This window comes from Ascidiella aspersa, chromosome 6 (genome assembly GCF_963924565.1).
Source record: "Ascidiella aspersa chromosome 6, kaAscAspe10.2, whole genome shotgun sequence".
NCBI lineage: Eukaryota > Metazoa > Chordata > Ascidiacea > Phlebobranchia > Ascidiidae > Ascidiella > Ascidiella aspersa.
In genome coordinates, this window is record NC_139452.1 from 10,377,320 (window position 1) to 10,404,989 (window position 27,670).

The following is a 27,670-nucleotide window of genomic DNA, read 5'->3' on the forward strand; positions in this document are numbered from 1 at the left end:
TTGACAAGTTGGTTCAAAATATCCAACATCAGCCCCCTCACTAACTTATATTTGAACATCCACATGTGTGTCTGCTATGTTTCATATTTCTCTTGTACTTGTTTTTCTAGTAAAAGCTGAAAATATCAATTAGTGTTTATTTGATGTGCGGCCCTCCTGTAAGCATTAAATTTCCTAACTGGCCCTTGTGTTAAAAAGGTTGCCCGCCCCTGATCTATACTGTGAAAATTTCCATCTATGTTTGTACCAAAGTTGCAATGAACACAGACAGAAATACTAATCTTTTACTTTGATTTAGTATGTTCGTATGCAAGTAATCTCAAGGCGAGTTTCGATAAATTACGTCATTGGAAGTTTAGCCCAAAAATGTTCAATAACCGCTGATATAGGTTTTGAACCTGTAGTTTAAATGCGAATCGTTTGGTTAGGCTATATAGACTACAGATGGCATTATAGGTAGAAATCACAAAACCGGAACTTTAAATGACATCCATTCCATCATTATTTGAGTTCGGATGAAGTTGTGTCATGAAAAGCAATAAAGAAAAAAGTCACAATGTTACATCATTAAGCAAAATCGAATCAATGTAGCTTGTTGTCGATGTTGGGTTTACGTTTAGGTAGTGATTCCCAAACTGTGTGCTGCGGCACATTAGTGTGCTTCGATAGATTGCCAAGTATGCCGCAAAATTTTTTCGTAATTTTTGAAAATAGAGTATTAGATTACCAATAGGCATACACGAAGCATTTTATACTTAAATACGCACTACCCTATACAAATTATTATTAATATTGAGATGTTTACATATAGTTTGTTGTTTGCTAAGGGCGATTGTAAAATTACTCTATTGTTGTTCTGTTAAAAGTGTGCCGCGAAACAATTAAAATTTTTTTAGTGTGCCGCTTGCCAAAAAAGTTTGGGAACCACTGGTTTAGGTCGTGCAAAGGTAGGTGCCTTTAAACGACAACGTGCTTTATATAATCTATTCATTTAATGGCACTAATCATAAGAATTTGATTGACATTATTTGACGCGACAGCATATTTTTAAACTTTGTACTAATATCCTACACGCAATGTGCAAATTTATTCCGGTATAACAAAGGGGTTGGTTGCCTTTTTAGCTAAGCGATCCATAAAGTCCGAATATTTCTGGTTCTATTTCCATGAGGGCCCTATAATATTTTTTAACATCTACTATGAGTTGGAACAAAACGTGATTTAAATAGCGCCGTTTATTTTGTTCATATTTAAATGACAGGACATGTTAGCCTAAGCGTGAAAAATGCTTTGGCCAATTAAAAAAAACTTTTTTTTCATTACGGAGTGCCATGGAACGCCCAGGGCCTTTTAGTTCAAAAAAGATTCCCTTAAAGTCTTAAACGGATTAACAAACCCGAAAAGGCAAACAGGATTTCCAAGAAACGCGGAAAAATTTGCTACTATACGTGTTTTAAGTAAAAACACGATTTTACAGCGGACCCTATTTCTTTTTGTATTTCGCATGGAACACTGTAGGCAAAAAAATTCACAAATGGCGTCATAAGTTGGCGTCAAAATACAAATAGACTTTATATTTCTGCTGATTTCGGTCCGAAAATGGGAAGTGCAAAGTACGTTCAGTGCAAAACCGTTTTATTTTTAATTAAACTGTTTTCTTTAACCAATTGATTAATTTTTCTAAAAAAAAATTATTCATTTAAGCCTTCATGAACCCCCTAAAACTAGTTCAGGTACCCCTAAGGTGTCCGTGGACCCCAGTTTAAGAACTCCTGCCTTAAACGAACCTACAAACCCGAAAATTCGGGATTTGTACAAAACGCGGAAAAAATGCTACTCTACGTGTTTCAAGTAGAAATACGGTTTGAACAGGATTACACTTTTATTCGCAACAATCAAGTTAATAAATGATAGCTTCGATATATCTGCGAGTCAGAATTCTTCATAAAAAGGTCCATATGGCGTCATCAAAAATATCCAAATATATTCATAGGTTGTATAAATATAAGGTAATATCAAATTGTAATACAAAATTGGAAGTTTTAGTCAGCTGATTTATTTTGGTGCTTTTATAAAGCTCATTAATTATGGTTTGGCGGAGTGATCTAAAGTCCGCAATAAAACCTTAAACCTGCTGTAGAAGTTGCACTTCGGATAACACGAAAAAACATCACAGTGTAGTGTTTCCTTTTTGCGGTCAGTTACAATTACTTTATTCAGCATAAGTATAATATATTGATTGTCAAATTAACAAAATAATTAGTATGTGTCTATGTTAAAGCAAGTCAACCTTAACGAAACAGTTCCCTTAGCATTTCGTGACGTTTTGTTATTTTTAGGAAAACTGGATTCAGCTGTAGCCTAACACATTTTTGGTAAGCGCGAACCGCACTTTAACAGCCCTTTTGTGAAATAAACAAATCTCAAGGCCGGGTCATGTCAAAGCAAGCAAGCATGCAAAACGGCTACAATGAATTGCTAGTGAATACGTTCAAGTTACCCGAGTATCAAGGTCTTTCCGACAAGTTGCCACAAAATGTGGAAAATCGAGCTTCCAGTAACACACCGGGCTTTGTTGGTCGCTAAAACATTAATCAACAAGTTGCCGGGCCGGTCTCGAAATGAGGTTTAGCTACTGCGCTTAAAATGCATCGACAAATATACGGTGGTTGATTCGGAAAGCTCCGCATGGTTCAACAGGCATTTTTTTATTATATATTTGTTTTGGTTTTAGGTATTTTTTTATTATTAAGTATAGTTAAGTTGGCGCATGTTTTACGGCTGCATATCAGTTCTAAACCGACAGCACACGACAAGTGTGAAACAACCTGGAGTTCACCTCTGAACACTTTTTCAAAGACACCATGACTATATGATATTATACGACGCGTGTTAGTCGTCATCTTAATTAATAAGACAACACAATAAAAGAAAAACAAGTGCCTAATTACATTTAGGGTGTTGTTAAGTTTAATTGAGGCCGGGCTATCTAGCTAATAACTACAACCGCGGGTATGCTTTTGTTTATAATTTTTGCTGAAAAAAGTGTTAAGCGCCTCAGTGAGCTAGTACAAGAAATTTGTAAAACGCCTTAGTGAGCTAGTACACTCCACATAATAATATCTATAAACCTAAAATATGCCACCTATACAGCCCATGCCAGTATCACATTTCGAGCACCGCGCCCGACCCAGCAAAGTAGAGCGAAGCGTTTGGTCAATGATTAGCTTTTCCCGAAAGGAGTCCGAAGGGCGATGGCGTGGTGCTATCCGGGTCACTAAAAGGGGCGCCAGCGTCGATATTCTCCATTGTGTTGTCTCGGACGGAAGCGGTACACACTCAGCGAAAGCGAACGAACGAAATGGTGAAAATAATATGCGCGGGTTTACCGAAAACGGGCACGAAGTCGCTCACCAAGGCGCTGACGCGTCTCGGCTACAACAACAGTAAGTCGTATTTCTGCCGTATAAAAAATCGCAAGATTATATGCGATGTGTGGTTTAGATTCGGTTTCATCGGTTGCGCTTCGCTACTTTATGGAAGTTTTTAGTTAGGTAAAAATGTTGAAAATTAACGGAAAGGGAACATAGTTTGCTCTACACTAAATTAAACATTTGAATTGTAAAAAAATTAAACGGGAACACGTTTTACTCATAAAATTACCTTTTCGGTAAACCTTAAAAAATTGAAAAGTGTAGAGCAACAAAATTTAATATAGATTTTGGAAGAACCTAAAAAAATGAGGTTTAGGACCATACAAACACAAAAGGAGTACAGGGGACTTTAAAGGACGGCTGAATCCTGAGCTATAAACTCAGATTCCCTGGGTTTTTATGATTTCTATATACCCGGAATCACTGTGAAATCACAAGAGAGCAAGTTGATACAATCAGAGCATGTATTCTGAAATCAACAAGTGTTCGCTAAACGCGACAATTAACTTGTTTAGTGATATGCAATTAGGCACAAATTTTATCGCATTGTGTTTTAAGGTGTATGTCTTGCCTCGTCAAGCTTTAAACTTTTAATCGATTGACAACACACCATGTCTTGTGTCGAACTGTGATACTTTAAAATCTTGTGGTGAACATTTTATTTTAACGTTTTACTCAGCCGAGCTGCGCCTTCAGCACAATTAGATCGAAAATATTTAAACTTAAGGTTTACCCAATATAGGAAAAACGTTTCTCGCTTACAATGTAAATGTAATTTATGCACCCAAATACTGCCAATTTGCCTGAAATTTGAAAGCACACTTAAAAGAATTTGATGGTAAGTTCTAGATTAAAAAGAAATTGATTTTCCATTTAAACTTGGTCACAGAAATTTTCACATTATTAATTCTGTCGGGCAACTGGAATAAGTTTATGGCAGAATTCTCTGTCCCCATATACACGACCTTAATAATTATATACTATCGTGGACAAGGCTATATATAGGCCAGTGGTTCTCAACCGGGGTGCCGCGGCACACTGGGTTGCCATTTCCAATGCTCAAGGGTGCAGAGAGATATTTTGAGAATCAACTCTTGCAACTTTTTTGTAAAGATTAGTGGAAATAATCCATTTATAACTTCCTACGCTGTGTAGAGTTGATGTGTGTTGTTTAAGTTCCGTTAACTGTCACATTCTAGTGAATTACCAACGAAAAAGTCTTGTAGGGGTGCCGCTAGCCATAAATGGCAGAGAAACACTGTCATATGCCTTAGAAACCGTAACGCAATCAGAGTTACTTAAACTCTGGTTCATAGTAAGTAGCTTATATATGGTCTAACAGTATACGACTACCTGGAGCACCTCGACTACGGCATGTATGACTACCACGAGTTCATCAAGGGCAAGAAACCGCTCTCGGAAATTATGGACATGTACGAGCGGGAGAAGGTCGACGTTACGGTCGACATGCCGCCCTCCTTTCTGTTCGAGGAGTTTTACCGCAGGTGGCCCGGTTCAAAGGTTAGAGCGAAGGCTGACGTCATCGCTGAACTGTTAGCTTTTCTTGTTGCGTGCTTTCACGCGCAAGATGTCAGTTCAAACGGCCAGTACTCTAAAATGGCTGGCTCTTTTGGTTGCCAATTTGATTTCGCGTTTTTCTTTCTTTTCTGATACAATTTGTTTTCTTATTTCAAAAACATAACGACATTGCGTATAAGCAAATCCACCTGCAACATTAGGGAGAAATTATTTTACCTTCCTACTTAAGGACTGTGCATGTTTTTTAGACCAATTAAGCAATGGGTTAAAAATTACAGCAGATTTTTGACTTAAGGCTGGTTCACACTAGACGCGTCTAGCGTTAACGTAAAACGTTTTTAAAAAACGCTTTCGGTTGCGGAAAAGTTGAAATATTTCAACTTTAACGCTTTCGGTTGACAACGCGTTATGTGTGAACTGGACGACGTTAGCCGTTAGAAGCCAGACGCTATCGCTAGTCGTTAACGCGTCTAGTGTGAACCAGCCTTTAGAGTTAAAACGCTTGTGTATTAAACATTTAAATATTTCCTGGCAATTGCAATCATAAAGGAAATATTATAAATTAACGCCGCCTATGTAAAGGAAACATATTTAAAAAATGTTTAGTTTGCCTGTCCCTCGGCATATTATTACGATACCAGAAATAACTGGACTAAAAGTATCGCGGTTGATAACAATTGACGTCATTAATATTCTCAAACAAGCACAAATATTAATATTTAAACATTTAAGATAATTTTTGCAAGGTTGTTAGGCACAATTTGCTTTGGCGTTATAAAGTTTAATTACATTTAGTTTTAAATCACCTTACTATTTTTTATCAGTTCACCTTTCGAGATATAAATCTCTTCAAATCAGCAATTAAAACTACCTGGCATAGGGTTATGGCTACGATTCTATATATTCGGATATCCCAATGCCTGAAAATAACATTTCTTACACGGTTAAGAAAAAGGCATACAGCACACGGTTAACCGATACCTCGTGCGTGCGTTGCGCTTATGGTTAACTGTGTTTCAGGTCATTTTAACTATAAGGGAGGAGGACCCTTGGTTTGCAAGTATAAAAAAGATGAACAACATGGTCTACACCTACTACCACTGGATGTCTTTCTTCTCAAGGACAGCCAACGCCTTTGAAACTTACATGCGCAGCTTGTACCAGTGCATGTTTGTAAGTACGATTTAGCGTGTAAGACACAGATAACTGCGGTATTTTTAAGTTAAAAAGACACAAAAAGTGATAATTACTTTAAGAAAGTTCAGTTAAAAGGGTTGAACACGGTGTTTCAATAGACTAATTTTCCAAGTTTTACTTCATAAAAAAATGTAATTGCGGAACACTAAGAAAATTTTCTGGTTTCACATGTGGTTATAACATAGTGAACCAACGTTGACCGTCCAACAAAGAGAGCATTTAACATATTTCACGTGCTAATGATGTGAGGTGGGCTGTTAGTTTTGTTGGCTGGTTTCCTGGATAAAAAAAATCGCTATTATACAGCAGTCATCGGTTATACTATAAACTATATTCATGCTTGTAGAAGCGTAGTATCCAACCGCTCTACACACAAACTTTAAAAGTTTGTATACACACCGGCTATTAATGTTTCTCTATTTGTTTCGCGCAACAATGTTTAACTAGCTTCTTCGTTTGCCAGATAAGACAAATATAGTGTAAGGGACAACGGGTAATCATTAAACAGGGAATGTATTAGTCTTAGATAACGTTAAAATAGTTCGGAAACAAACTATTTATTATTAGATTAAGGCTACCCATTAAAGCTAAATCGGCAATGATAAAATTCGTTTGTTTTTAGGGAGACGGCCTTGAAAAACCCTGGTTATGGCGTATGCACTACAGGAGACACAATACCTACGTACAAAAAGTTATTCCTAAGGAGGACTTACTTGTTTTCGATGTCCAACAGGTAGTAGGTTCATGCTAATCCAACGCTGTTTATATCTATTCAGGCCTACTTTTAATTATTGTATAACATTAAAGCTTTGGGTAAAAACGTTTTTCTTAAAAGTATGGTATCCGTCAAAGACAACAAATATTTTTAAAACAAGACAACAAAAGTTGGGAAAAGAAGACTTTAGTAATAAATGTACACTTGTCACGATAACAGCGTAGAAAGATACCATAGGTACTAATGTAGTGTTTTACAACAAAATCACATTTTCCCACTATGTACCTGATTTAATAGGGCTGGGAACCACTGTGCAAGTTTCTCGGTAAGCCAGTTCCCGATGAAGAGTTTCCGTTTGTCAACGCTGCTGGTTCAAAAGGAAACATTGTAGAGAAATTGCTTAGTGAAACAAAATTGGCGCGACAAGCTAAAGTTGAAATAATCTTTAGCATAACGTTATACATCTTATTGGCGTGTCTGCTCGGCTTTGGATGGATAAATATGTTTTATTGACACGTTTTTCTTGTATCAAGTCCATAAGTTGTACAAGTGTTGACTTGCTTTTCTATTTTTAACTTATTGTATTTTTATTTTAAACTAGGCTATACATCAACAGTAACCGCAGTGGGGTCATTTAAAAAAGTGTTTACGTTTCATATGTTGTCACGTTGCAAATGTTAACGCTGAAAACATAATAAAAAGCAAATAACAGTAAAATAAACCGTTGCTACTCCAGATTGTGTAGAAAGCCTACCACTGTTGTTATTACAATGACTATATACACGTGTTTGTGCGAAATTGATTGCTTATTCCTTGTTGGCTTTAATCGCGCACATTTCAGCTCACATTGTATGGATTTGTCGAAAGCATATGTTTTTATCTATTTTTATTGTCATATACTGTATTATGTTTCATGAATAAATCACCCATCAAATTCTGATGTCCAACGTGTCACCGACGTCTGCCGACCCTATTGTTGCAGAAACGCCTGTCAACCTCTCGATCCTTTTTTGCTACAAGTGTTTTACAAATACTAACAGTGGTTACTAAAAACACTTACATATTTTAACAGAAAAGACAGAAATATAAAGAATGCAAACAGCCTTCAGCAGCAGTCTAGTCCTCTAGTTGGACGCCGATTTTCCGAAATGTATCCTTGCCATTGATATTGCTGGGCATACTATGATAATTAGTTGAACATTCGTTTTCACAAAAATTAGCAAAAATTCATTAATAACCAACATAGAACTTAGTTTTAAATAAAATATCGCATCTGGTAATGCGAAAAAAAATTGCTAGTCAATTTAATGTGCTGATTTGCGATTCCAGGCAGCTCAGGAATTACGATTTAAGTTTAAATGCTGGTGCCAATGTAAACAAACAAGCGTGCCAAATTGCGTAGTAAAACTTTACGCGGTTGTAAAAGGTGTGTTTTATTGTAGTTGAAGCAAAATACTTGCAAATAGTATTTGGCATAAAAACATTTATAAAATTCAGTATTTCCATGTTTTGCAGTAATTATTGAAGCATCGAAATGCAGTTTTCGACTGAATATACCTGGCTAACGTTTGGCGGATTGGCAGCCACGGTGGTTACTTTCCTGTTAATTGTTATCACACACACCGCTTATCGCTACATTTACGATCGTAAAAAGGAAAAGCCGTCGGTCCCTGTGCGAAAACCGGACGAAAGCCTCACCCAATGCGTCAAAAGAATATACAGCAAAGAGCATTTAAACGAAGTTGGCAAGTGTGCCTTGTTACTGGACAATTTTGGCAAAGGAGATGGCAGTGACGTTAGCCATGTAAGATAGGAACTGCCGTTTATTAAACTTAAAGTTGCTGTAAACTAAATAATTTATCCTAATAATCAAGGTGATTTGATTGATACTAATACTATGAGTATAGCAGTTCGCATCTTTGTTCTTGGTTTAAATGCTTTTACAATGTACAACCATTTAAACTTGCCTTTTTTAATCAGAAAGCTCTGCAGAAACCAAAAATAATTGAAGCTAAACAAGATGATGACATACCTTGTCCACAAGAATATGAGGAGGTATGTATAATTTATTGTGTTAAATACACTTTTACCTGTGTTTCTAAACAGCTGATTTTAATGTTTTTCCGGAAAAATATTTTTAAAAATCAGCCAAAATCATTTGGGTTAAGGTTTGTATAGCAATCTTGAACCCTTTAAAGATAATTTTTATAATGATTTCAGATTGACATTTACGACTTGTTATCTGATGATATTGTTATTGAAGAAGAGGAAGCAGAAGATGACAGTGATGAAATTAGTCCACAGGTTATTACAACAAAAAAAACATAGTTTTCAATTAATACAGATATTTTTCCTTTGTTGTCACAAGGTTTAATTACAATACACAGATTTATCTGTTATATGGGTTCTGTCCAGGTTTTTATATTTTTGTTTGACATAACTTCAATAAAAATATAAAAGCCATAATATTTGATAAAAGTGACATTTCCCTATTTACAGACGTTTCAGCAATAACTCATGCCATCATCAGTGTAAAAATCAAGTGAAGATGCGAAAATGTCGCTTTTATCAAATTTTATGGCTTTTATATTTTTATTGAAGTTACTAAAAAAACCTGTGTATTGTGTTCCAATGTTTGACATAATTATGTGAAATACATTTCTGTTTAACAACACAGGCAATGGCGGATATTGAGGCTGAAATGCTAAACACAAGTATGTTGTCATCTGGAAGCCAAGAAAATGATGAAATAGCTACAGGTGAAATAAAATAATTCATTTTGTCAGTGAGGTGGCTATTATGTACCACAAAACAACAAAATCGATTTTTTTTATGTTTAAAGATGAAACACCTAAAGAGTCAATAGAGGTCTTAGAAAAGAAAACATCTGTTGAAAAAGATCAAAATGAAGCTGATTTAGGTAAAATATATACACATATTTAGGAAAACTACATTTAAGTCACTTAATCTCATTTGAAGCTGGAAAATATATAACATTATAGTTATTTTAAGTTCACCACTTTCACATGTTAACAAAATCAAAAACTGTAAGTTTTTATCTTAGGTCTGAAAGCTTTTTTGAAAGTATTATGATAAGTTTGTAATACCATAATTGGTTTACTTATTTTAGGTTATAAGTTACTTAGACCTTTACCAAAAATTATAACTTCTATATAGATTTAAAAAAAGTTTATGTATATACATTTTAAACAGTGATAAGTTAAATACATTTCTTCTTTGTTAGATGCAACAAGCAGCACAGACGATGGTGAAGATGTTTTATATGAAGAAGAAGTTGTTGTTAACCAAGGTTATTATATAATTATGCTTTTTATGTCAATTTTAAACTGCTAAGATATTATAACAAATTTTGTACAGTCCTTTTGAGACTATATATTTTAGATTTTGTATCGAACTAAATAGATACAAGTTAGTAAGGATTACTAATATTGTAGTTAGTGTGTATTTACCAGGGCTGTGAAGTCGGGTAAAAACAATAATAGAGTCTGGCTCCAGGCAAAATGTGCTGAATTTGCCAAATTCAAAGAAAGACTCCAACTCTCCAGCCTATATTTCACCTATTTATGTGACTAACAGCATTCCACTTATAGGGGTGTTATAATATAATTCACCAACCCACCCATACATGATTGGCAAATGTCCTACCACATGCTGTTCTCCATCTTTACAATTTAAAGTTTGCAGCCTTATCAGTCTTGCAACTTGGTACAGCGTATGGCTTGTCAGACTAAGTAGTCTTACTCGAGTCCCAGCAGAACAAACCTACCCCTACAAGTCTGGACTCCACAGCCCTGGTGTGTTAGTACAATTAAACCGAAATATTTCAATTTTTTAATAATTTCAACCTTGATCACCTTGGACAGTCAGTTATTGCAGCGGATTATACATTAATTTATAGCTTTGAGGATAGCAAACAGTGCAGTGACAGTTGCACTTAGCGAGCTTGGTATGGAGAGTTTAATAAGAGTGGCATACAGCGAGGAAAACTTAACTGAAGCAGAGAAAACTAGGAAAAAAGACAAACTGGTGTTTGAAGCAACAGGGGACACAAGAAGTACAGAAGTTTTACGAAACTGCCAGGATCTTGTGGCCAGTTGTCTTGTAAGAAAGGCTATTTGGGTTGGAAGGAAAGAGTTCCAGGGTTGGTAATTTGATATAGCTTTTAAATAGCGTTTCTTTTTGAGTTCAACTTATAATTGAAACAGTAAGATAGATGGTTTTTGATGAAAAATACAATCCATAAAATAGATTTTATTTATATGACTTTCTAAACTAAATCCATTATAAACTTTATGATTTTTTATTTAATTAATAAAAAAATTATTTTGGACAATTGCTTTACAAATTACTTATTGCAATTAAAATTCTAAAATTCAAACCACACCACAATTTACTGGATGTATTTTAATGCTTATTCGTGCAGATGAAAAACGTTTGATGGACATGTGTGGATGCGGCTTTGCCAATCCAGGACTTACAAAGAAAAACACGGAGGCAATTCCTAAACTCACCAAAGAAGAAATGGCGGAAGAAAAACGGTAACTTTGCTATATGTTTCACAACTTACATAGTTTGTCTAAAACAGTGGTTCCAAACCTATAGAGTTGTTTTTATGCCAAATATTGACCAAACAGTTTGAATTTTGGTATACAATGTATCAAAAAAAGTATTTATTTTCTGACATAATGCAAACCATACTGTTTCAACCACTTTAATGGCAGCATTACAGTAAATCGCTTAACAAAAATATGCTAGTAAGTTGGCATAATCTATTTATACTTTCTGTATGCTGCTGAATGTCACAAAACTTAAAAACGCTCACTACGGGCCTAAACGTTTGTTAAACCAAGGCCGAGTGCTGAGTGAGTAATCCGTTAAACGTTTACCGTATTTTAATCCACCGTTGAACGTTTACCATATTTTAATCCAACAGAGCCCAGGAAAACCAGCTAAGCCACATCCTAAAACTAATGCAAGAGCATCCGGATTTGTTTGGCAGCATGCAGGAGACTGACATGGTGGAGCAAGCCTCATTATACTGCCCCCCTTAGAAAACCATTAGAATCGTTTCTTTAAATATCGCCCAATCAAGTGCTGTTCAATGTTATTGCTGCCACACAGTGTGTCTGTGGAAATTTTGTTAAACGTTCCTGTTGGTGTTTTTATTATACGCGGTCTCCTCGTACAGGTTACAACACAACTCTAGCATTCACATCTATACTAGAAGCATTGCAATTATTATTTTGATTCCTTGTAGTTTTCCTACCAATGTAGACAACAGCAGGTTGTTCTTGTTCATATATACATTTTATGGTACGACCTCAATGTTGGACAGCTGCTGGCCGTTTTTCGTTGTTCTGTTGTCATCTTGCCACTGTTTTTTGTTTGTTTTTCGTTAATGTCAAAATAAAGTAGTATTTTCTTTACTTCTTTCTGCCTCCTCTTTCCTTGACTTGCAGCACGATTACAGAACGACCAGTCACGTTGTAGAAGGCGAGTGAATTGGAGTCTTTGATGAACAAGCCCTTCATTGAAAGCAAGGTGTTGAGCGTTAATATTACTGTTAAACCATTTGGTTATTATATACCAATGACACGCAAACATTCGCGGTGTGCCGGATTTGTTTTACTTGCGTTCTGAAAAACAGTGTTACGTCCGTTCGGCGCGAGTCAAAATTTAACATAGTTTAAAGTTAAACTAAACAACGAAGTGATCAGAGCGTCTGAACTATTCAACAAAGGTGTTCAAACTTTATACCAAAGCGGAATGGGAGATTATCAATTCTCTTAAAACCCCGACATATCCTCGGTTCGCAGTTTATAAATGTTAACTTGGCTGCTGTTTCAAAATATAAATTAGGCAAAAAACTAGCACGGTTGTCCAGTTTTATTTTCTAGAACCTCCCAGAGACCCTGATCTACTATCGTATAGGAGTACAATGTTCAAGACTTGACCGACTAAAGATATTTTAGTAAGACCATAAGACCTATAAGTAATTTACATCTTCGGCGCATTAAGTAATGAAACGTTCCGCCCTTGGTTGCCTTGAATATTTAATTATGGGGTTCATTTGACATATATTTTGTAGGTTTGCCGCCGATTATTATTCTGGGAGGGTGCCGCAAGTAAAAAAGGTTGCTGAGCATTGTTATAAACTATGCTTTATGTTTAAACGCCTTTTGAATTCAATCCTAGCTAAAATACTCTGTTGAAAAACATTCTTTAGAATTTAGATGGTAATCCACAACAGTAAAGGAAAAGGGCTACGTTTGGCAAAACAACGCCGCTTAAGCCCCTTGATTTTGATGCCTAAATCCTTACTTTTAAAGTGAAAAAGGGTGCTCAGGAAATGACAGATCCTCTACATTAAATTCAAACGTCCCGCCCAAAGAAGTCCGAAGGGTTCGGCCACCCTTAGCTACAGCAAAACTACAAGTATTAAAAGTTACAAAACTAACGTCGAGCTGTAGCTTTTGTTTTCCAGATGGCATTCCGGTGGCTTCGTGGATCTTAGCTTTGATGACAGAAACCTAAAAAAAACGGGAAAAATAAGTAATTATAGACTTCAACAAACCTGACAGGACTTCGGTGTTTTTTTTTACAGAATTATGTGTCTTGTTTTAAATAAATTCATAAGGGGGAGCTGTCTTCGGGAAAAAAATGTCAGAAAAAAAAATGAAACTAGTATATCAGCTAACACTTATATGGGTTTACATAAAAAATAAATTTCGGATGGTTAAAAATATATATGTATATTGTATAACCTTGGTCAAACAAAAGGTTTAAAACTAGCAGATGTCAAGTAAATAAACTCCCCGAGTAAACTGTAATAGAAAGACAGTCCTTCTTAAAGTTTGGTCCGCTTAGCAGTTTTAGGGAAACAAGTGTCGTCATAACAAGCGCGACGCCCTAAAATTGCTCAAAAGTCGTTAAACAGTGAAGCCGAGTAACTCACCAAATATTCCAAGAAAAAGTTAAGAATTATTACCTACGCAAAATATTGTCAAAAAACGGACCTGAGAAATTTGGCTCTCAAACTGAATAACTATTGGATAGCCGCTACGGCAGATTGCATCAGTTGACCGCTAACTTACCTCGTCAGTGAGCGGCAGTGCGAATGTAAGCATTTGTCCTTGCAGCTTCCACTCGGATTTGTCAGGCAGGTTCGGGCATTGCACGCGGAACTGGGCAGGACCACTGGATAAAAGGCAAGGAGGAAATTTGACAAAAAGTTGACCCAATTAACAACAACAAACAACACATCCATTTAAAATGATTCGGAAAAAAAATTGTAAAATAGTTTTGCTTTAATTGCAAATCTCAAACGTGCAACCAGTGGAACCAATTTTATGCGAAAAAGAGAGCGGAGTTCGGTATTACACAATGAAAAAATAACTGGTGAAAAAATAATATTCTTAAATAAATATTTTTCGCATGTTTGTAATGTACACCTTTAATTTAAGTCCAAATTAGGTCCAGGTACAGACTTTGTAAGTCACAAAAACCTGTTAAACTAAGTAAACACACATACCTGTTTTGCTGCAAGAATATGTTGGCTGGTATCAGGTCGGCCTCGGTCCTCGCCCGCTTTGCTTGTGGCGGCCCGTCCATCATGTGTTGCTGGTGGTGCAGCTGCATAGGCTGGAGCATGCGCGGCTGGTGTACGATGTTGGTCTGCACCATCATCTGTGGACGCTGTACCGCGACTAAAAACAATGGCGGAGAGTTGGTTTAAGGCCTGTGTTTCTTGACCTTTTCATGTTAGGGCGAACTTGTGGAGCTTTGAAAGAGTGGTGGCGCACCTGGCGAGCGAAGTGAGCGCGATTTTGGGGGGAATACTAAGTATTTCTTTTAAATTGCCGGCAAGTTTGTTGTTACATAGACCTTTTAGTAACATTCTCTGTTGTATTTTAAACTCGACGAACTAAGTGCGACTCAAAATAGGATCGACGTTAGATTTGGCTGGCGCGCCGACTGTAGTACTTGGTTAGATTTAACGGGATTGGTTCTTGGCAAGATCTCTCTAAAACGTGAGAAAACTGATGAAGAAAACGAAGACATGGCTCATATATTTAAATTCCAATTAATTTAACTTATTTGTCTTATTCAGTTTAGAGAAGTGGATCGTCAAAGCTCCGCTCTTATACATAATTTAATAAAATACTGAGCTAAGCCAAAAGACAAGGAATTTTTGTTTTCATTTTCTTTTGGCACAATACTAAACGCACTTAATAAGAATATCAAAGCCCATACAAAAGCAGGTATCATTTTGAACGTTTCGAACAACTCTTTATTAATTCTCAATAGCTATGTTGAAAATGAATAAAGAGTTATTCGAAACGTTCAAAATGATACCTGCTTCTGTATGGGCTTTGATATTCTTATTACGTCTCACTACAACCTCCAACCATTATGCTCCAAACTAAACGCACTGTTTCAGGCGGTGTTTGTTTTAGCGGGTAAAGCCAGTGGTCTGACGTTATATTGTGAGTAGTGCCTCACTTTGGATAACGTTATCTACTGTTTACCTACTGGCAAGAAGATTTGTTCGTGACCGGAATCGAGAGTTTTGCAATATTTGCTTTCAGTTTTTTTGTAATCGTCTGATTTATATCAGTTAATTTAACGACTCCCTGAGGTGAAAGCCGGTCTAGTGGGTCGGGTCTACTTTGCGCGCCAAGGAGGTTGGCATTTACTTACAATTTTTTTAATTCTGGAGACTTGGAAATTTGCGAGTTTTAAGCTCAACAAAAACAAAACAGGAATTTAAAAGAGATAAATAAAACTAAATATAACATCTATTTTGTATTAATAGTCAAGCTTGAAGTTAGTAAAACTACATAAGGAAGTGCGAAGTTGTAAATAGGTTTGCCGCTTTGTCGCTATGGGTAAATGGGAGGCTAACATTAAAGCCATGGCGTCTAAAGGAATTTCGCAAATTAAAAATGAGGCGAACCCTATAAGCAAAACAGGGTTCGTATGTCTGACCCGTGAATTGTTCTCCACGTTTCGTGACAAAATAAACCTACATCAAATTAATAAAAGTATTACGAGAAATACGATTTCGTGTCCCACAAGCACAAACAACGCGACGACTTACTGAGCTGCGGCTGTGGTTGGCGAACCATGGGCATCTGTTGCTGAACAACCAGTACTGGGTTCGGCTGCTGCTGCATCTGAATGACTGGACGCACCATCACTGGAGCTAGAATCTATAAATCGACGATAAAATAAAGATCGTTGAAAGATTACTGCTGGCGTAAATCAAATGTTTATCACAGATTTAGGGTCCGAAAACCTTGATACGTTTTTTGGGATTTCTTTTGGAAGACGAATTTATGACATTTATACGTGTTACAATTTAATTATTGAATGCCAAATTATTAGAAAAACATGTGGATTATTTAAAAAATTCAACTTTTAATTTGATTTAAATAAGGACGCGTGAAATGCCTAACTGTACAATCTGCAACCGTCATAAGGTAACAGTTATAGAAAAACTGCAACCTTTTTTACAACTATCTAATTAAATATCCACCAACAATCTTGCAATGTTCAAACGGTGCAACGTTAAAATCCGTTTTTTTTAGTGAACTTACGTGGGGTTGTTGAGTCTGGGGTTGCACCGGCTGCACAGAAACCTGGGTGACAGGCGGCCTCTCCGGGACTGGAACGGGTACAGGTTGGGGGGTTGACTTTGGGGTATCGTTGGGTTCCGTTGGCTACAGGCAAACATAACGCTTGTGTCAGTTAGGGGAAACTTTTACGCGCCGTATTGCTTCCTAAGCAGCATTCGTACTTTTGACTATAGGTTAACAGTGATCGACAAGCAGAAGCCCGCTGCCAATGGTTTTGGATGCCATAAAGATACGCCCTTCTATTTGACTAGGTTTGGTTTGCGGGAGAAATGCGAGTAGGGTAAACAAAAAATTCGTAAAACTCGAAATATTATTTTGCGCATAAAAAATTAACATTAAAATTTTTCAAAAGTCGGAAAAATTAGGTAAATTTAGGATAGGTAAATTTTGAAAATGTGTCGTTAATTGCACTAGGACTGTGTCACGCAAGCTTGTAAAATGTATTTTTATTATGATTGCTTAAAAAATGTTGTTTTATAACAACAATTATTCCAATTAAGCCAACAACCCATTAGGGCATTAATGGAAGAAAATAAGACTATATCCGAAAGTTTTTAAAAGTTATTTTCTAACCAAACTTTAGCTATTTGACAAATTTGTAACATTTGCGTTCAAGCGTCCATTAAACCCGCTTGCCAAATCAAAACAACATTCGCCCCGCATGCGAAAAAAATCGCCCATCCCTGTTCTAAATCGACCTCCTTCACAGATAATGCACATTTTTTAAAAAAAAGTATCCAACTATCTGTGTCGTCTATCTGTCAGTAAGTATATCAGAAATCCGCCTTCGTTTCTTTTGTTTAACTCGCCGCATGAGGCAAGTGTACCTTGGGTCCTATCTTCTCCAACTTTTCGTCGACCAGCATTCCCTGGGCGCGCTGAATGTGCTCGAGCTGCTCTTCGATCGTCACGTTCGCCTTCGCCTTCTCGCGCGTGTTGCTCGCGCTGCTCGAGTGGCCGTCCCACGACACCTGGAAGTATATCGCGTTGAAAAAGAGGTTTAAATGGGCCAAATACCATTACAACAACAATCACAGTTAACAATCCTTGTAAATAGCCGTATTTGTCCAATTCGAAATAAGGTATCAGGTGGCACTAAATAAAGACAAGTTGTATTAAAATCTTGACAAGCTTACGCAGGTTAAGGTAGAAATGAAATACAAAAGCTTGTCAAAAGTTTCAATACAAATTGTAGGCATATAGTGTCACCTTAATACCTTCAGTTAAAAAGTGATATAAAGGGGAATGCTCAAGAGACCCATATTTTTTGAGCAAAAAACGCAACCTCAGAGTCTGGGTCTCCATTATTGCAGATACCCAATAACTAAATGCCAGGATTTTAAAAAGTACCTGTTTAAGTTTAACACAGGATCTTATTTTCCAAAACCGTTAAAAAAGATAAAAAAACACCAAATCTAATAATATTAGTCTAATTCATGCCAAGTTAACTTCCAAATGTTCAAAAACCCTATAAAGGTAAGACATTTTGTACCATGCGATACGATATCTTTTGACAAAGAGTCAGTTTGCTATAAATCTTAATATGTAGCTTTTTTACCTTCTCTTCTTGTGGATCTTCTTCCTCTCCGACCTTTTGACCGATGCCAGTTTCCTCGACACCGAAAATATCGGTACGTCTCTCTGCAAGTCCCTTCAGCGACGCCTCAATATCACCACCTATTAAGAACAAAAAATGAGTGTAAACACACTGGTTAACGGTTGTCCAAATATTTCACTTAACAGCTTACATTGGCCTTACAAAGCCGAATCATCTTTTAATGTTATAGAAATGTAATGGTATAATAATAAAACTTAAGTTTCTGAATTAGAGGGTTTTCATTTTCGGCAAATTTTTAATTTGTACTGTTGTCTTCTGTACTTCCATTATGAATTTTGTTATTTATAAGTGTGGGCAATAATGTTAATATTTTTGTATGTGAGGAATGAAATCAGGTTTGACTGTAAAAAAATTATGGTTGCCTAAAACAAGTACACCGAAAACCATTGCAGACTTAACGAATCTGTCGAACAATGATGCAAACGGGGCAGCCTAGAAAAAGAGCTAGCCTGCAGTGAGGTTCGAACTCACGACCTGCGGTCATACCGGAACCGTCGCTCTACCAACTGAGCTATACACAGACTCAGAGGGTAGCGAATCGGGAAACAATCATGACACCAATGCCTGCTACATTCTGTTAGTACAAGCAACTTTACATTGAAGGGGATCTACAGTACCATATCATTGTTCAAAGAAACATGCCACACATACGCGTTGAACAACTGTGATCTTGCCCTACTGAAGCTGCTTTTTGACTAACGATTACGGCTTACGTATCATTATTTTTTTAAGGCCTGCCCTGTTTGCATCATTGACCGACAGAATCGGTGAGTCTGCAATGGCTTTCGGTATACTAATAAGACTAAAGCCGAAATCGTTAGTCAAAAAGCAGCTTCAGAAGGGCTAGATCACAGTTGTTAACACACACGTGTGGTATGTTTCACTGCCTAAAACAATATGTACCGGTAAGTAAAAAGCACATTAAATGGTATAAACTTTCAAAAATCGGATACCTGCTGCGAACACTTCCTCCTCCTGCTGCCGCTCCAGGATCTGTTTGCGCTTCTGCTCCTTCCAGTTTGGATCGAGGAGTCCGATCCTCATGTGCTCCTGCATCTTGCTCGAGTGAATCTTCTCACCCGTGATCGGAGACACCATGTAGCTGTCAGGAACAGGCTGAAAGCGGGGAGAACAGCATTTTAGTGCTTAACTCCGTGGTTCTTAAGCTGTTTGCCTTGAGAGATTGTCACGTGTGCCGCAAAACTTTTGCAATTTCGGAAAATACGTTATTTGTATTACCAATGGGTACACAGACTATACACGCAAGTATTTTAGACTCAAATACGCACTATCTATTACAAAGTATTAATATTGAGACATTTACATATAGTTTGTTGTGTGTTAAGGGAGATTGTAAAATTAGTCTATTGTTGTTTGGTTAAAAGCGTGCCGCGAAATATTTCAGATATTTTAGGTGTGCAGGGAGCCAAAAAAGTTTGAGAACCACTGGTTTCACTTAAAATTTCGTTTTGGTGAGCTCAAATCACAGCAGTTTTAAAAGACTTGCAGCAGAGTATTAAGGATACTTTACGTCGCCAGTCAAAAATTCAGCCTTACAAAACTCTATAAATCAAATTAAACCAACAACAATTTGCAGAAACTGTACAAACTGTTATTACCTTTAAACAAAAACATTTTTCCACAAAAACTTAACATTTTAATCACATAAAAGTACATCGTGTCACATTTCCATAGCTGAGTTCTATAATTCATACTTTGTTATCTAGCAGTGGACTGTAGTTAATAAAAGCGGTGATATACCTGTTTAACTTTTTCTTTCTTTTTCTCCTGTCTTGTCTTGGGGTCATAATTTTTCCGGATGATGACCTCATGGGAGGGTGGTTTGATGGGAGGCGCAGGTTGGATGCGGGGAGTACGGCTGGGAGCAACCTCCTCTTCTTCTTCATCAGAACTCTATAAATGCATGAAAAAGTTAAATTGACAAACCCAGGTAGGTGGAGTTAGGCAGATGTAGGACCCAAATATAAACTTGTTGTTGCAAGGATTTAGTGGATAACGTTGTTTGTAGCCCGCTCCCCTTTAAAGTTATTTAGGAATACAAAAAAGTTTTTAACCACATCCTTAATCTTTTTTAGCGTTGCTTGATAATAAATTGCGAAGCCAAAAAGGCCGAGTAGATCGACAGCATCTTGATTGAGACGTTTCGAAACAAGCTTGTATCATCTTCAGTTAATGTGACTGAGAAGTTTTTTAAAGTTAATAGCAACTAATAATGACAAAGCAGCTTAAAATCACCTCTTCCATATCCATGTCAACGAGCTGTGGATGCTCATCTCTCTCTTCTTCCTCTTCTTTCTCCTTGTTTTCCTCTTCGTGCTGCTTCATTGCATCCTCACCAAACTTGTCTATCCTCTCCTGCTGCAAGAGTCGAGTCCCCAGCTCGTCGATGGTGACCGGCCGCGGAAAGTTTCCTGGGAATTTTAGAGTATAGTACTATCTAATTTTGAAATATTTGGGCCAAGCTTTCGATGTGTTTGGTATTAAAATTACAAACAGACATTTGCACTTGATGAGAAAAGAGTATTACCATAGCGGTAACATAACTAGGGATTGTGCAAAAATATGGTTTATAGATTAATGGAAATGTTTGTCGTAATGCGAATATAATTTAAATTTTATATTTTAAACTCTATCCCATTTTTAGATGCTCACTTTTTTATGATATTTTTTAAGACACCTTTATTTATAATAATCTAGTTCAGTGGTTCTAAATCTTTTGAGCTTTGTGCCCCCCTTTGATAAACTCTCGACCCTCGTGGCCAATACCAAGCATTGGGTTTCATGCCTTATTGTACAAATAAGTCATTTTAAATTTAAATTAACGTAGTATTTTTTATATGTATTATTATCGGCCCTGTTTTGTACTGTGCCAAGAGATGTCACCACATTCGTCGAGATTATTTCTCTATTTTCGTTTTATTATTGCGTTACTATTAGCCTACTTGACAAATAAGCTGTGCATGAAAGACTGAATGTTGGCCTAAAAATGACCTTGAATATTTGAATAACCCTTTATGCGTTTTACGATGAAATGTTTATTTTGCACCTGAACTATCTTACATAAAATTGCGAAACCGTTGCACCTGGCATTGCACCCTATTTGCTTGCCTAACAGCATTTGTTGTACACTCAATGATTAGGTAAGGGTGTCCGCAAGTAATAATTGGCCGCCCGGAAAAACGCTGACGCCGCACTGCATGCAACGTATGCAGCAGAACAGTATTGTTTAGCCACAGCGACAGGCCTTTAAACAAACTTTTCACTCGCGAATGACTAATAAGGCGTAACTTTCCGCGATAAAACAAATAAAAATAATCCAATATTCTACTTTAAACATCCCTACTGACGAGTCAAAGCAAGTGTCAGAAAAATAGGTAAAAAACACAAAATTAAGTTAACTGGTAAATTTTAAATCTAGTGACACTTTGGTTTTCGCAATATCTAGCTAAAGAGTAATGCCCGTGTCCCCCCAGGGAGCACAGTTGAGAAACCCTGCTATAGTTAATAAAGTTAAATAAAAAATGTTATATCTGGCCTGTGTTTTGCGAGTTTTGAAGTTTCCTATAACTTGGCGACCCCTTAGAAATTGGCAGTTTGCAATTTTTACACTCATCTTAAAAAAATAAAGGATATTTAATGCTGATATATGCAAATACCTTTGCAAGTTCTTATATAAACAAGCAAGAAGGATTTAAAAACATAACATCACATTTATATTCCCAATACACAAATTTTATATTAATTAAAACATAATCTAATTTAAAAAGGAACATAGATCAGGATTACACTTTACAGTTAGGTAATGCATACCACGCTCATCCATTTGGAAGTCCACAGTTTCAACAACAACGAAGTCATGCCAATCGATCTGCGCATACATCAGGCGTTCTTTCTCGATGGCCGCTTGTTGGCGCTGACGAATACGCTCCTCGTGTTTTGTCCATGCAACTCTGTATTTTACCTGAAGAAAATCAAAGTTGAACAGGAATGTAAAACAAATGTTAGTTAATATGAAGGACGTTTCTAACATACTTTTACAAGTTGTAGTTTTACTGGTCATGGGCATATAAAAATATCTCTCTCTTTTAAAATGTTTTTAATTTTAAATTATTATTTTCACACTTAAAGTGTCAAAACAAGTCACCTAACAAATTATCACTTTAACTCTAAACGTCACATCACTAGTATACTGGGTCAAAACTATTTGAATTAACTATAACTGTTTTGACATGGAGCATAATGGTTGGAGGTTGGAGTAAGACGTAATAAGAATATCAAAGCCCATACAGAAGTAGGTATCATTTTGAACGTTTCGAATAACTCTTTATTCGTTTTCAACATCAATGGGCTTTGATATTCTTATTATGTTTTAACATGCCTATTATAAAGTTTAACTGCAAATAATTAAGCGTGTATTTATTTCTTCTAAATAAAATATATTATAAAGTTATATTTATGAGACTTGCTAAGAGCTTTGGAGAGTGACTTACCTCATCCAATACAATTTTAGGATTATCACCTTCTTTTTTGAGTTTCTCCAATGTAGTCTTCGGAGGTATCAAAATCTGAAAGCAAAATTATATATCTTTTGTATAATTAACTAAAATTTCCATTTAAAAATCCAAAAACCTTACACTCAATAGGTGTGGGTTCACACAACTAGACTACTATATTTTCAGGTATGTCTAATAGACAATATAACAACACAAAAATCCAAAAATATATCAAATAATGTTTGATGAAACATATACACTGTAAGCAACTTGTACATACCTTGCTGTATTGTTCACACAGTTTGGTGAAATACTGGAAGAGTGAGTGCTGTGGGCGCAGAAAATCAAACTGAAAGTTCTTTGCCTCTCTTTGCATAAGCTGGGTGAGAAAGGTTCGACCATTGCGAGCAACAAACTGAGCAGTGAGGCGGACCTAATAGAATAATTTTTTTTAAACAGTGTAAATCAACTGTGGATCAAGTTAAGAAATTGTATTTTCTATAAGCTAAGAACATTTTACCACAATTCACTTGACCTTCAAAAACTAAATAGCGCAAAGCTAAAACAATTAATATTATTACGTCAAAGGAGGATTTCTTTGACTTGCAATATATTTATATAATTAAAAAAAAGTGCAAGAGGTGTAGTAAAATTTCCAACAAGAAACTGAAAGAGTTGTTTTGTTTGGCAACAAAGTGTAAACTAAGTAATTTACCAGTTCTAACCAATAATAAATAAATTAAATTCTTTAGTTGTTTACCACATCAAGATCATAAGCTGCAATGGAAGGTGGATCAGCAATAAACTCATAATTTGCTGGTGGGTCTTTGGGAACAAACTGTTCCTGAACTACAGCAACAGAGGGCTAAAAATGAACAAAATACACGTTATATTAAACAAATAACTAACAGTTGATATTTTTAAGGTACCTTAACTGTGGAAGGAACACTCTTCGGAACACTTGGTTCTTTTCCTTTTCCCTCAATAAACTCTTTCACCTTATGACGGTAGTAGGCATGGTATGGGTCATCTGGAATTATACATTATTGGGTTTACAAACATAAATAAAACTTTGGTTATTTAAATACTTCTAATTGTTGACTGACTATATACATTATAAAAGAATAACAAAAAAACAATTATTTATATAACTTTCACAATAATATAAATCATTTTACATTGCAAAATTACTATTCCAGTGGTTTAATGTTACTTGGTTTTAAAATATTTGCCAGTTTTTCTTGTATTTTTATGGCCCAAATGAAAAAAGGGAATCAAATAAAATGACAATTTGATTTATTTTGGCAAATTCTAATCTAGTCACTTAAGGTAAAAAAAATTTTTGCTAAAGTTGGGGTAAAAGAAACAATGCCATCACACCTAAAGTATATATAATTTTTTTTTAATTTCTTTTTCAGGTAAAAAATACATTCTTGGACTAACCAATAAGCCCTCAGCCATTTTAATTTTTTTTTCTCTGAGTAAAGTTATGCTGGTTTAAACAACAGTTGTAAAATTCGTATCTTAAAAAGGTTTGTAAGACCATTAGAAACGCGTGTAATTCCTATACAACTAACTTTGTGGCAATGTCCTTTATTCTGTGTTGTGTCATAACATTGATCTATTAAACAAAAAATACCTTACTTTCCTAGCTGGTTTAGTTTTTTAGATATATATATATTTTTTTACCCCGATCGATTCTATGGGCACGGGGTGAAAAAACAGTGTTTTTATTAACCCAATGTATTTTTTTTACCCCATAATTTTATTTTGTAATTTTAAGGTTTAAAAAGTAAACTAAATATGCCTAGCCAATATGTACCAATACCAAAGCTACATAATGAGGCTTATTTGTAGAACATGAGCTAAAAACACCAAGGTAGACAACTAATAGGCATGTATTTTGGGTAAAATAACCAAACTTTTTAGTTTTATTCAGAAAATTTAAAGCTATACACCAAAATGAATGAATACCAGGTAACATTAGTGCCAAAAGAAAGTGAAACATTTGAAGAAATTAATCGGTCATGAATAGGGACTTTTTATTCTTATACCGATACGCGATATTTTTCAACAAAGTGTATACGCGATCCAAGCCAATACCACATGAAGGTATTATTATGCTCAAACAGGCAAAATAGATTAAATTGAAACTTCTAGGGTTATTGATCAAAATTTGTCTTAACAGTAGAAAAGTAATTAGCTTGAGATGTTAAACTTCTATAAATTTACCTTTGTAGAAAAAGTAGAAAATTTATTTTTAGTAAATATAACAAGAGGCCCAGAACCTAAACAAGTGCAGATCACAGAGGTAGACTTAAGCAATTATTTTAGACTTTTCCCATAACATAGGGGAAAGATATGAATGTTTTTTGTAATGATGAGGATGAAATAAAGGCAACTTAGCAATTTTCTTCATAAAAAATAAGAAAAAGCTAATATTTCCAGGTTGTCCTCGAACTGCCCCACAAATCTAAAAACTCTTGTTGTTGAGGTGATTTACTTCTGAAAATACCACTGATGGCCAGTGCTAACTGTTGAAAGGCATAGTTTTAATTTACCAGGGAGAAATTAGTTGCTAAAAATATTTTAAACAGGTGCAAATTCGGGGTACCATAATGTAATCATAAAAAATGTTTTTTTTTTTACTCAAATTCTCTTTTTATTAACGGTATTCATGAAAATTGTGTGTTGTTGAGACTTTGAAAGAGCATTTTTAGTCTATTTACTTCAAATAAAGTCAAACCAGCTTCTATAAATTATTATAAATGGTCCTGTACACTTGTTTTTTTTTTACCCCGGCATTGTTTTTTTTGCCCTTTCATCACGGTAAAAAAAAACACAGATGTTGTAAAATATTTTTTTTATTTTATAATAAAATTAAAAATCCTTTATGTGGTTGGAAAGGTAGACCCATAAGCTCAATAAGAATGAAAAATTACACTTCTGTTGCGAAAAACAAAAGTTAGGCAGACAAGTTAGCTAAAATTGTTTTTTTTTACCCCGCTTGACTATACTAAGTAAGTCTAAAACTGCAGGTGAAATGCACATTTCTAATTCACAACACAAATATTCCTAATTCACAAAAAAAATCTGTTTTTGATACTTACTGTTGTTAAGGAAGTTGAACTTGGAATTGTTGATTTCGTTCTGGCGAATCCTGGCTTCAAATTCAGGCCCATTGCGACCGACGAAACTGGCTGTTTTGTCGACAATGTTTCTCACTTCTGGAGGTGGGTAAATGATTCCTATGATGGGTTTTGACGACTGGGTGTCTTCTGGTTCTGGTTCAGGTGCATTTCCTGAAACCTATGCAACAACATCTCTTATAAGCAACTGTTGTGATGTACTGCTAACAAGGCATTTTAATCTGCCAATTAGTGTGTACAATTTTGATGGCTGTCAACTAACATTGAGAAAGTTTGCACTGGTCTAGAAGCCTACCACATTTTTGTCCAGGGGTTTCTAATGCTAGCATCCACTATGAAAAGTCTGGCAAGCGCACTCACAGTTCTTTTCAACAATTTGGACCTGCACATCTAGACAACAAATTTATGGTGAGGTGCACTTTTGACCTTAGTTGCAACTTGTCACCCAAATTTTTTCAGCAATGCACCCACGGGATCTCATTGAGATCTGCCATACTTTTCATTGAGTTAGGGTGGTAGTTAGTGTTTATGACTTTTGGTAGGTAAGTATTATTATTATATTTATTCTCCAATCTTTATTTCTTACTTGCAATTTCAACTTTGATAACTTGTTGCGTTACAGTAAAAAAGTAGTAGGATTTTAGAGGAGGGCAAGAAAGTCCAATTTTGGGATTGCATTTTTACGGTACAATATTGGAATTTTGTTGTGCATCCATACATTATTATATAATTAGTAAATTTGGCGCTGGTCTAGAATCCTACCACAATCATGAAATCAATGCACAATATTTGGGTTAGGGTGCGAGTTAGCGTTTGGGTGTGGGTGGGTCAAGTATTAGTATATTAATTATTTAATAATAATACTTGACCCACCTTAACCCAAACGCTAACCCGCACCCCAACCCAAATAACGTTCGTTGTGGTAGGATTCTAGACCAGCGCCGTAAATTCTAATTAGGTGCCACAGGTTACTAAAGAAAACAAGTTTCTCTGCCCATTTAATTTTATGTTTTCTGGTATGACTTCCGTTGTAGTTAGCATCAAGAGTAAAGGCCGCCAATGGTTAATTAGTTAATAAGGAAAACAATACTACAAGAAGCAGTTTAACAAATCCTTACCCGAATATCATCCTTCTCTACGGCGGGAGGCATAATTTTCGAAGAATTGAAGGTTTCAAATCCAACAAAAACAAAGTGCCAAGTAACACGCCGCCAAATCAAATCAAAGATTAGCAATGCGTAAAGCTAAATTTGTGGTAAACCACGTGCATAAGGTACAGTAGCAAGCTTGTGCTCAGTACACTTTTACTGAAGTCCAGACTACATTCACGGCGATCTCTTGCTAAATGCTGCCTAAAAACTTCAATTAAGATTGTCTTTCTTTTGTAAATCTTATTTATACTTCCTTTTGTAAATTCAAGGAATATTTTATTGTATTAAAATAATTAAATAAACATAAAATATTTTGCTAGAAACTTTATCCATTTTGTATTAAATCCCGCTTACCACATTGTAATAAACAATTTTATGGAAACTGTTTTTAGTAAAAGGCTAGTTTCAACATGTCGCACTTCATTTTAGTTGCGTGTTTATTTGTAACACAATATACATAAATAAATGTACAACAAAGTTTGAGAAAGGGTAATGAAAGAAGAAATATGTTGGCAGCTACCTTAAAGCTCAAATCAGCAGAAAAAAATTGATCACAACTTAAAGTATAATATTTGGTCATGCAGAAAAAAACAGGTTTTGGCAGTGTGAAGAAAGCACCAACTATCATACAGCAGTTCGAGTTTACTATAACACAGGGGTTCTTAAAGTGGGGTCCATGGACCACTTGGTGGTC

General features: G+C 35.8%; 3 protein-coding genes across 3 annotated transcripts; 2 read left to right on the top strand and 1 right to left on the bottom strand.

Annotated features, from left to right (window-relative positions):
• Nucleotides 1-3,361: 3,361 nt before the first annotated feature.
• On the top strand, nt 3,362-7,398 carry LOC146139650 (uncharacterized). The gene is made up of 5 exons (XM_083392504.1): nt 3,362-3,446; nt 4,777-4,955; nt 5,994-6,146; nt 6,793-6,903; nt 7,183-7,398. Exons 1-5 carry the CDS (start codon nt 3,362-3,364, stop codon nt 7,396-7,398), a joined length of 744 nt encoding a protein of 247 aa, XP_083248630.1.
• A 1,008-nt stretch (nt 7,399-8,406) lies between these two features.
• On the top strand, nt 8,407-12,326 carry LOC146139651 (uncharacterized). Its single transcript, XM_083393146.1, has 8 exons — nt 8,407-8,689; nt 8,866-8,940; nt 9,106-9,189; nt 9,563-9,644; nt 9,728-9,805; nt 10,130-10,195; nt 11,330-11,444; nt 11,840-12,326. The coding sequence occupies exons 1-8, from the start codon at nt 8,420-8,422 to the stop codon at nt 11,955-11,957; spliced, it is 888 nt and encodes a 295-aa protein (XP_083249272.1). The 5' UTR covers nt 8,407-8,419; the 3' UTR covers nt 11,958-12,326.
• LOC146139652 (splicing factor 3A subunit 1-like) lies at nt 11,183-26,976 on the bottom strand. The gene is made up of 18 exons (XM_083393145.1): nt 26,944-26,976; nt 25,787-25,985; nt 23,606-23,706; nt 23,437-23,541; nt 22,957-23,109; nt 22,674-22,748; nt 21,994-22,144; nt 20,419-20,594; nt 19,933-20,076; nt 19,116-19,278; nt 18,103-18,221; nt 17,372-17,515; nt 16,506-16,628; nt 16,007-16,118; nt 14,438-14,612; nt 14,001-14,103; nt 13,365-13,436; nt 11,183-12,431 (listed from the first exon to the last, which is right to left on the bottom strand). The coding sequence occupies exons 1-18, from the start codon at nt 26,974-26,976 to the stop codon at nt 12,330-12,332; spliced, it is 2,250 nt and encodes a 749-aa protein (XP_083249271.1). The 3' UTR covers nt 11,183-12,329.
• Nucleotides 26,977-27,670: the final 694 nt, after the last annotated feature.

Coding starts and splice junctions, on each gene's coding strand:
- LOC146139650 (XM_083392504.1), top strand. CDS start 3,362: ATGGTGAAAATAATATGCGCGGGTTTACCGAAAACGGGCACGAAGTCG. Junction 6,147..6,792: donor GCTTGTACCAGTGCATGTTT/GTAAGTACGATT, acceptor GTTTGTTTTTAG/GGAGACGGCCTTGAAAAACC. Junction 6,904..7,182: donor TTGTTTTCGATGTCCAACAG/GTAGTAGGTTCA, acceptor CTGATTTAATAG/GGCTGGGAACCACTGTGCAA.
- LOC146139651 (XM_083393146.1), top strand. CDS start 8,420: ATGCAGTTTTCGACTGAATATACCTGGCTAACGTTTGGCGGATTGGCA. Junction 8,690..8,865: donor ATGGCAGTGACGTTAGCCAT/GTAAGATAGGAA, acceptor TTTTTTAATCAG/AAAGCTCTGCAGAAACCAAA. Junction 8,941..9,105: donor GTCCACAAGAATATGAGGAG/GTATGTATAATT, acceptor TAATGATTTCAG/ATTGACATTTACGACTTGTT.
- LOC146139652 (XM_083393145.1), bottom strand. CDS start 26,976: ATGCCTCCCGCCGTAGAGAAGGATGATATTCGG. Junction 22,145..22,673: donor CTAAAATTGTATTGGATGAG/GTAAGTCACTCT, acceptor GATTTTCTTCAG/GTAAAATACAGAGTTGCATG. Junction 20,595..21,993: donor CTTCCAAATGGATGAGCGTG/GTATGCATTACC, acceptor TAAAATTCCCAG/GAAACTTTCCGCGGCCGGTC.